Raw genomic sequence first — 9898 nt, 5'->3', positions numbered from 1 at the left:
CTTTATTTTTATCTTTTGTTTAACTTAAGCTTTGTGAATTTTTTATTTCCGTTCTTTTTTCATGTATGAGTTGGGAACCTTAGTGTTGGAATTTATGAAACTTTTTTGTATTCTTCTTTATGTTGAAATATAAATTATTAAGTTCAGTCTTTAATAATATTGACGAATTTAAAATATGAAATTCATGTTTCTAAAAACGTAATGAGTTTTAGTTGGAATATAAACTATTAAGTTCAGTCTTTAATAATATTGACGAATTTAAAATATAAAATTCATGTTTCTAAAAAGCAATGAGTTTTACTCATGATGTTGTTCTCTTATGAATGCTCCTTTTAATGTAAAATCTTAACTCCGCAACTGTAGCCTGTGGGAGTGCCCTGAGCAAAGTAAGAAGTGTCGCATGGTGAGTTCAATCAAGTGAGACGACAGCGCATCACCTGTATCAAGGACCATCCTCCTCCACATAAAAGCATAATTTTTTATATAGTTTTTTGAAGATACTAAACTTAGATATGGACAAAACCATTCACAAAAGTAAGATGCCACATTTTTTACTGTCACGTTACAAAATCAAAGGTGGAGATCAATTGATTGAAAATTAGATTTTTTTTTTTTTCCCATAAAAAGGAAGATTGCCTTGGAATTCTTCCCTTTCTTGAACAGCCAGCCAGCAGCAGCAGCAGCAGCAGCAGTCAACTCTCTCTCTCCCTCTCTCTCATTCTCTTCCGTTTTCTGGCTTCAGACCCTGAAACCCCCCGACAAAGGTAAACATTAAACAAAGAGAGGAAACCCAGAATTTAATTAGTTAATTAATTAATGGTTTTCCCTCTTTCTCTTCTTCTTCTTCTTCTTCTTCTTCTCCTTTGTGCTCTGGTATTCTCTGGGCATGTTGTGAACTTGTGACCTATATTGGTTGGTGGGTTTTTCTGGGTTTTATTCACTTAGATCTGGGGGCCATTAAATCTTTAAAATTTACAAGAAACCCAGAAAATATTGTGCAGTTTTTGAGTGTATGAACATAATATATGTGAAAAGTGGTTGGTTTGAATTTTTTTGAAGGGGACGATGAAAATGATGAGGGAGAAGATCAAGATCAAGAAGATTGACAACTTGCCTGCAAGGCAAGTGACCTTCTCAAAGAGGAGGAGAGGGATCTTCAAGAAAGCTGCAGAGTTATCTGTTCTGTGTGAATCTGAGGTGGCAGTTGTCATCTTTTCTGCTACTGGCAAGCTTTTTGATTATTCAAGCTCAAGGTACCAGCAACACTTCTTTGACTTTTCCTTCCTTGAAAAAATAACCAGTTTAGGTATGATCATGCATCATGATGTCTCTGTACTCTGACTTGACTTCTCTCTGTGTAAGTGAGAGAGGGAGAGAAGGGTGGAGGAGAAGAGTGTCTTTATGGAAATATTGGTTCTTTCCTGAAATTCCATGGTTTGTTTTTTGGTCGAAAATCCATGTAAAGAAAAATACAATGCAGAATCCGAAAGCTTCTAGAAAGGGAAGAGAGAGAGAGAGAGAGAGAGAGAGAGAGAGAGCTAGATAGTTGTATTGTATTTCAAGGGAACTAGTTCGACGATTACTACCTACCATATACTTAAGGAAAGTAAAGTCTACTTTTGATTAAGACAACTTCTATGAAACATTATTTTATTAGTTTTCCATGTTTTCATCCTTGCTGCTTCAATCTCATCATATTAGGTGGGGCTTATACGGTGAAAAATATCATTGTCCACGTCCAAGGAGTTAAAACTAATGGTTTCCCTGTGAGAGACACATTATGTTAGATTATCAATTTAATTATTCACTTAAATAAGAATGTTAGACACAGTATGTTAGATTATCAATCCAATTATACACTCAAATAAGAATGTTAGACACAGTATGACCACAAACGGCAAACTTTATACTAGATTATCAATCCAATTAGATTATCGATTCCCACAAACGGCAAACTTTATACTAGATTCATAGTCTCACCATATAAAATGATATATAATATTCTTTAATAAATATTAAAGTATCCTTCAAACTTAAGATAGAGGGGGGTTGTGTTTGAAAAGGCGTCCTTTCTGTCTCCTCACGTAAATGTGGTTACAGACATTGAATTATATGATTTGTAGTTTTCTTACTAGGAATAAGTTGATATGATGATAACTGGGGAATTCATCATAAAGCCTTGAAGACTTTCAGCAGGAATATGCACCCATGTTCTCAAGTAGGGCAATGGGTGGTGGAGCTATGACCATAACATGTTTTTGCCATGAATGCATGCATGAGAGGAAGGAAAAAGAGGGAGGAGGGTGAGAATGAAATGTTAACTATGGAATAAGAATTTAAATATGGTCATGCTTGCTTTCAGTCAACAAAAATAATTATATGTGCATGCATGAGATGAGAGGAAGTAAAAAAAGGGAGGATGCGCTGATAATTTATGTTTTTTTTTTAAAAAAATTATTTAAAAAAAAAACTAGAAATACCACCTCTAAGAGCATCCACAGTGGGGATGTAAATTGGAGTGTAAAGCCACTTTACATCATCTTTACACCTCCGTGTAAATATGTTTTTACTCCAATGGGGTGTAAATTCGGGGTGTAGCCGTGAGTCCCAACCTTTTATGTTGACTTTTCTTCATTTTTCTTCTCTTTTTTCGGGTGGGTCCCGCTTGTAAGGGATGTAAAAATAGATGTAAATATACATTTTATTTTACATCCTCATGGTGGTGATGTATATTTACATCTCCCCATTGGAGACGATTCCGGTGACTCGGGGTGTATATTTAACATACACTCCTATATACACCTCCCCACTGTGAATGCTCTAAGGTGGTCTTATTTCACTTTTCTCAAAGTACAATTTGAAAATGCAAATGAAGAACAAAATTAAATGACAAAGAAAACAAAACACGCATACTAATGGCCCTTTTGATATACAAGTGGAGGTCTAATCATTTGTCATTATGAAATTTCTAATCAAATTCCATTGAAATTTTCATTTAAAAGTTAATTTTCTAGGTTTCCAGAACCTACTAGTTTGTTCATTTTTTTTATTTTCTATTTTTAGAAGCAAACACAAAACTATAAAAACGAAAACAAAAACAAAAACTATAAAAACGATTTTACTGAAATCAACATACAATTAAAACTGAAGAAGAATAAAAGTGCCGTGCTTTAGCCTTAGATTTTACTTTAAATTATTTTTCAAACTTTTCCAAGTTTCCAAGTAAAGCAATATTAAAACGTTTGGAAAAGTATTTCTCTACTTGGTTCTATTATACGGAGTTTTCGAAATATATAATGTGCCGAAAGTCATCGAAAAAACTATGATGCTAAAACAAATGATTCGTTATATAGTTAAAGTTTCGAGATGCTATATTTATATTTGTATGTTTGAAACTCTTAAGGGCTTGATATGCGAGGACATCTTAACATAAGATATAGCATATGTTGTCTATTCTTACTCTCATCAAATTGTATATATTAACGTGCTAAGCGTCCTTAGCCACTTCCACTAAGTTTTCTTCCCTAGGAGATCATTCCTCTTCCCGTTTTAGTAGGTTTCACCACTTCCATTGCATCCGTCTAAGTAGTCCGGGATGTAAACTTAGGTTGTAGGGTTTTTTTTAAGGGCATGCTTCTCTAAAACCACTAGAGAGCTGTCACGACCCAGCTTCATTAGCAAGATATTATCCGCTTTGGGTTTGGGCCATCACGTTTTTGTTCATACAAACCCCTCTTGGGGTCACAGTGCAGAGGAATGGCAAGATCTCAGTGATCTTGCCCTTCCTGCTTTGCAATCCCACATTCCTTGGGAAGGAACTTTCAAACTTGAAGTGACCCTCTTCACTAGCAATATATTGGCTGCTTTGGGCACTTGACTTCCTAGTTTTGTTCAAGATGTCAAACTTATGCTATGTTGCCCAAAATACCTCGATAAAGTTTACCTATATGTTCATTGTTTCCTTTCCCTGAGCGATAAACTATTATGCAGTCTTACACATTCTTGGTATCAGTCAGGGCTCGAAGTCTTGACAAAAGCAAACGTTGGGCGCTGCATTAGTACTAGACTTGAGCCCTTCCACTTGGCACTTTTGAAATACTAAGGTCGGGTTTCGTCCCTGCTCGAGTGGGTCTTGTAGTAGCTATCTTCTTCCATTGCACTGAACGGTAGGGATATTGGCATGGCATTATGTCACTTGGTTGTTTCTTAGGATATGGCTTTGACAGTGTGGCCTAATTGACTCCGGAACTTACAAAAGATTTTGTACTTTTAACTCGTCATTGTTTAATAGTGAATGACGAATGTTATTGACTGTTGTTGTGCCCTAGGTTAGAATTACGCAATACGAGAACCATAAACATACTACTTTTCCTCCTCTCCACTTGACACACTTCGATCTTAAGAATGTTTGGTTTTAAGAATAAGTGGTTAGCATTCTCGAAGTATCGGTTTTCTCCTAACATGTCCTAACATGTCCAATAGAATGAGTAGCCAAAGTTGGACTTGATACATCCAAAAAGTATTGGTAACTTCAATCACAAAGTTACGAATCATTACGCTAGTAATTCCTTTTATCTGTCTAACCCTAACTTATTTACTAACTCTAACTTAGTTGCTGTAAGGAGAGATGAGAATAGCTCAAGTGCCTTCAAATTTGCGTTCAAGTGAAAACTTGGGTGTAGAGAGTGCCACATAAAAAGAATTGCGATTAGCTTGACATACTAACGAGATCAATGGTGTGACAGTTTGTAATGATACAATTATTTTTATTAGTTTTTAGAACACATTATCTCTAGTATTATTGGCGTCATATCACAAGGGTGCAAAATGCATTTGACCCCTGTGATATTTTTCCAATACGTTTGGCATATATATATGGCCTGCATAGATTCAGCCATCCACTGACTAAAAAGGAGGCGAACCAAAGATAACAAGATTCAGAGCATATTGCAATGAGGTCCAGAGTTGATGTGAGAGGAATTTTACTTGACGTTTTGATTTGCGTAACCAAACCATGCAGCCAGCCAGCCATGCATGCAGCCAGCAAATAGCTTAACGTACGTTCTCATTGTGCATCAGTTTTGGGCCTTTTGGCTGATTTTACTTGCAACACGACCACATCTCAAATAAACGTGTTAATTTGATTTCAAAATCTTAAAAATCTTACTTGTGATGATGGAATGAAACCTTGATTGATGATGGGGGTCAGATTATTTTTTCCTTGGGTAAATTAGTTCCTCTGTTTTTCATTGTTACTGTTGATGTAATTTTTTGTAATAAATTGTAATGAAATAGGCAAGGCATTCATTATACTTGCTCTCAGTGAGCGAAGGTAGAAAAATTTAGTACTAAAAAAATTACAGATTATTAAAACTCTGAATATTCCTTAAAATTGGTCTCTTATTGAAATACTGCTTCTTAAAAGGAAGCATACCAAACAATAGTACATACAAAAGCAAATAGACAGAAGTGTGCCTCTGTGTTTGTAAACCAGAATTTTTCATAAGGGGTTAATTATTTTCCCTTTTTGTTTTTTGTTTTTTGTTTTCGTTTCTCATGTATGTTTTGTCACATGTTTTAATTTGATCTTCTATGTCTACTAACTTACACTAGTGAACATGCCAATTGATTGTGTTTTCCTTTTGTGTTGTGAAGTATGAAGGATGTTATTGAAAGGTATCAAGTGCACATAAATGGTGGTGAAAAATTTAACGAACGGTCTATTGAGTTGCAGGTAAATGAGTTTAATGATTTACCTTTTCCATTTCAGACAATACTTCCCTCCTTATCTATAAGGAGGAACTCCACCTTTTATCTTATATTGTGGCTCAACTACAAAGTGACAAGTGTCTTCTCTTTTTTCATTGTCAAAACTGCTTTTTTTCTTTTCACTTTTAATTAAAAAAGAGAGGACACATGTCATTTTGTGATTGAGCCACTATAGAAGCCAAGAGTTCCTCCTTATGTGTAAAGAGGAAAGTTTTGTCCTTCCATTTCCCCCCTTTAAATTGTTATGCAATTAATTGTAACATGTTCTGTGAACATCACTTTGGACCTTCAAAATGTATTTCTATAGCATATGAAGGTTCTGATTGTTTGAACATAAGACAAAAAAAATCATTTTTTTCGTTACACTAAGGCTCGGTTGGGACTACTTCTTTAGGAAGTATGTCTGCTCATAAGTTCTTCCATTACAAAAAAAAAAAAAAAAAAAGTGGCAACAGTCACTATTATTTGGTGACATTTGTGACTTTAGTCACCCCAGCATAAGCACTCCAAAAGAAACCCTTAGACGTATGTATATATGCATGCAGCAGGTCGGCCTCTTGGGCTAAATATATGTAGGTGGATTTGACAAGTCCATTTCTAATGGGACTTAATTTGGTCCGCATAAGAATTAGCCAATGAAAAAATTGGAACATAGACATCAACTATCAGTCAATCAAATTTTTATTGTTTACTTTTTCTGTTAGTTGTGTTCCAAGTGTTTTTTTTTATTTAAAATTTTTAATTATACACATGGAAGATAGTAAATTCTTTTAATTTTTAATTATTGGTGACAAACTCTCACTTTGTTAGGTTGCATTTGAGGTTTATGTTCTTGTAATATTTAAGTAATTAATTTGATTCCATTTTCAAAATAAAAAAATTGTAATCCATTTTTTATAAGCTTTTCAAGTGACAGTAAGATTAGACTGACCTAAATGATGGTTTAAGTAATTCATTTGATTCCATTATCAAAATAAAGAAATCGTATGTTTAATTTGTTTCCTTTTCTGGGCTGATGTTTATAAGCTTTTCATGTGACACAGACAGATTAGATTACCTAAATGACGGTTCCATTTCTCATTTTAGCCAGAGTATGAAAACCACATCAGATTGAGCAAGGAACTTAAGGAGAAGAGCCGCCAGCTGAGGTAATAAATTATTAGTAAATTTAGGTTTTAGCTAAAAAAAAAATATTTTACTTTTGGAAAAAGCCAAATCTTAAAAAAAAAAACAGAAAAACCTCTCAACTTTCAAATCAAAGACATGCAAATGTAAAGGATCCTTAGGAAATCCAAAAATAAATAAGGGTAATTTTGTCTATTTTTACTTATTTTACAAAATTTCTCATTCCTTTGTGTTTTTCTAAAGTCTCCTATAATTATTTCATTCATGAACTTGTAAGATATATGTGGCTGTTTAGCTGGTATTATATCGTTTGATGTATCTGCTGAAATTGGACTGGCTTGCAACAGGCAGATGAAAGGAGAGGATCTTGAAGAGCTGAATTTTGATGAGTTGCAGAAGTTAGAACAACTGGTGGATGCAAGCCTTGGCCGTGTGATTGAAACTAAGGTCTGCCCTAGCTAATTTCTTTTATAGTAAGCATGGTGCTAAGGCATCACTCTGTGTTGTGGTTTAAGGCTCATTTAAGAGTGATTCTGGATGTGCTAGAATCATTTCTGGGAAAAAGCATCTTCCATGTGCTTCTCCATATAATCACTTTTAGTGATTTTAATTGATTCTGGGGAGAAGCACATCATATGTGATTCTGGGGAGAAACACATCATATGTGATTCTAGGGAGAAGCACCTCATATGCGCTTCTTCCTAAAAACACTTAAAATCACTAAAAGTGATTCTCCATAAAAGTGATTATTGAATTATCCAGAATCACTTGCAAACGGGCCCATAATGATCGAAACTGTTGAAGAAAGTTAGTTAAATGGTTTAATGATTGAAACCGTTGCAAATGTTCGATTCCTTTCAGGACGAACGGATTATGAGTGAGATTATGGCACTTGAAAGAAAGGTTAGACGATTAATACGTACTCTGTAAATGAAAAACAAATTTCAACTATTTACAATAATCAGGATTTTAAAAATATATATAAATTAACATCAATAATCATAACCAAGTTTTGCTCTGGTTTTCTCTTCCATGCACCGACTCTAATTTCAGAGAGCTGAGCTTGTAAAAGCCAACAAACAGCTAAGGCAGAGGGTAAGCAACAACCACAACATGTACATATTTCTTCAGGATTCTTCTCTCTGTTTGTTTTTAAATGAAAAAAATGGGTGATTTTTTTCATAATTTTGTATTTTTTTGCATAGCAGATGTTATTCAGAGGAAATATTGGACCTGAGCTTATGAAGCCGGAGAGGTTGAATAATAATTTTGGTGGTGGAGGAGAAGAAGAAGGTATGTCATCTGAATCTGCTACCTCCACCACCTGCAACAGTGCTCCGAGTCTCTCTCTTGAAGATGACTCCGACGACGTCACTTTATCTCTCAAACTGGGGTGAGCTAGCTACTTTTGCTTTGCTATATATTTGATATTTATATGTTTTATATATATATATATATGTTACACATATATGTTCATCGAAATTTTACATTTTTATTTTTGTTTTTGAAAATAAGAGATGGCTTATAAGAATTATCGTGAGCATTATTGCATATTATGGAGGTTCAAATAAAATAAAAATTAAGTTGCCCGCATTGTTCTATCGAAAATACAGAAATTTTCAGTTGCAGGATCTCAACACGAAATAGGCTATTGAAAACATACAGGGAGGAAATGTATTCCACTCTCTCTAGACTAGAACAACATAACCTGCATAAAGTCATATACAAGTTAAAATATCTTCACCAACAAACGTTGATGTTGATGGGCAGTTGCATTCATAGCATTTCAATTACTCTTCACCTTTTTAATAAATTAGCTTATCACTTTTTATTTTCTCTGAATTTCAGGCTTCCATAATTTCTCTGGTTAAGAAGTGGAGGGTTGTGAATGTGTGTAAGATAAATAAAGAAAATCGAGGTATTGTAAAATATCGGTGATTGTGTGTGTGTCTTAACTCGATACAAGATTGAAAAATATTGAGGGGTTTGTGTTGTATCTAAACCTATGTATTTTATGCAAGCTGACATATTGCTCTTTGACTTGTATTGTCTTTAGAACTCTGTATCAATGCAGCCTGCTTGGAGACTCTTGTGGACTTTGTATTTGCTTGGGTTATCAATGTAGCGGCATAGGCCAACCTTACTAAAGGATTCTAAGGTCTCATTTGGTGGGCGGGTCGTAGATTGGAGCCTGGTTCCAATCATGTCTCATAGAGCTTATATATGAAATAATTGTCCAATTTATTAATGAGTTCAATTTCGTTTTTCATTTAGCCATGAATATTGGGGAAAAAGACAACTCATTGGCCACAAAAAAGAAATGATATAGAACAGATGACGGAAGCAATCGAAAATGAGTTGAAGAGACGCGCGCGCAAGGGTAAATTGGAGAAACTGCATATTTGGACTTCCGAAATCAGAATCAAGTCCATGACCCGTCGATTCAAATAGAGCGGCGTCATGAGTAAAGCTCATTTCTTAGCCATGATATATGAGCTTTTTCGGCACTCGAGATCGTTTAGCAGTCCGAAATCCAATTTTAAATTTTTTGGAAACTTTGTTATATTCCTATTTAAATTCCTTGTTTAATCCTAGAGTTTTTAGGAGTATTTAAATAAATTTTACCTGTGGCTAGAGTTATGTTTTGTTATTTCAATTATCATATAAATCTTGAAGTTTTCTCATATCTTCCTTGAATTTCCAGAGTTATATATTCTAAACTAAAATCTTATTCTAACGTTGTGTCAGGATTCGCATACAAAGAGCATACAAAATCAGGATTCGCATATTTTAAAGCCTGTATATTATTCATGTCCATTGGCCCCTTGAGTAGGGCCTGGGCTTGGTTTACTGAAGATAGGGCTGACCCGATTCTGTTAACTTTGTTTGCGCATAAAAAAAACCCATATATGATCGCATTGGCTGCGTGGACAAAAAAGAGGAGTGGCCTGGAGAAGCAAAGACAAAGCCAAGTGTTGCGACTCGAATGGTGTGCATAACCTGA

The 9898-nt window shown here is 34.8% G+C and overlaps 1 protein-coding gene across 3 annotated transcripts; it reads left to right on the top strand.

Annotated features, from left to right (window-relative positions):
- Positions 1–611: 611 nt before the first annotated feature.
- LOC103319498 (MADS-box protein AGL24-like) lies at positions 612–9042 on the top strand. Of its 3 annotated transcripts, XR_001677198.2 has the most exons (10): positions 612–764; positions 1060–1253; positions 5656–5734; positions 6856–6917; positions 7242–7341; positions 7756–7797; positions 7948–7989; positions 8103–8287; positions 8743–8812; positions 8951–9042. XR_001677198.2 is itself a non-coding variant. In XM_008221047.3 (9 exons), exons 2-9 carry the CDS (start codon positions 1066–1068, stop codon positions 8750–8752), a joined length of 708 nt encoding a protein of 235 aa, XP_008219269.2. In that variant the 5' UTR covers positions 612–764; positions 1060–1065; the 3' UTR covers positions 8753–8934. The 3 variants fall into 3 exon arrangements, 2 of the variants coding, with proteins under 2 accessions (XP_008219269.2, NP_001280193.1); XM_008221047.3 differs by lacking the exon at positions 8951–9042 and having other exon boundaries at positions 8743–8934; NM_001293264.1 differs by lacking the exons at positions 612–764; positions 8951–9042 and having other exon boundaries at positions 1066–1253; positions 8743–8752.
- The last annotated feature ends 856 nt before the right edge of the window (positions 9043–9898 follow it).

This window comes from Prunus mume, linkage group LG2, assembly GCF_029339155.1.
Source record: "Prunus mume cultivar Tortuosa linkage group LG2, ASM2933915v1, whole genome shotgun sequence".
Lineage (NCBI taxonomy): Eukaryota > Viridiplantae > Streptophyta > Magnoliopsida > Rosales > Rosaceae > Prunus > Prunus mume.
Note: the sequence above shows the minus strand (reverse complement) of the source record. Positions and strands in the feature narration are given on the sequence as shown.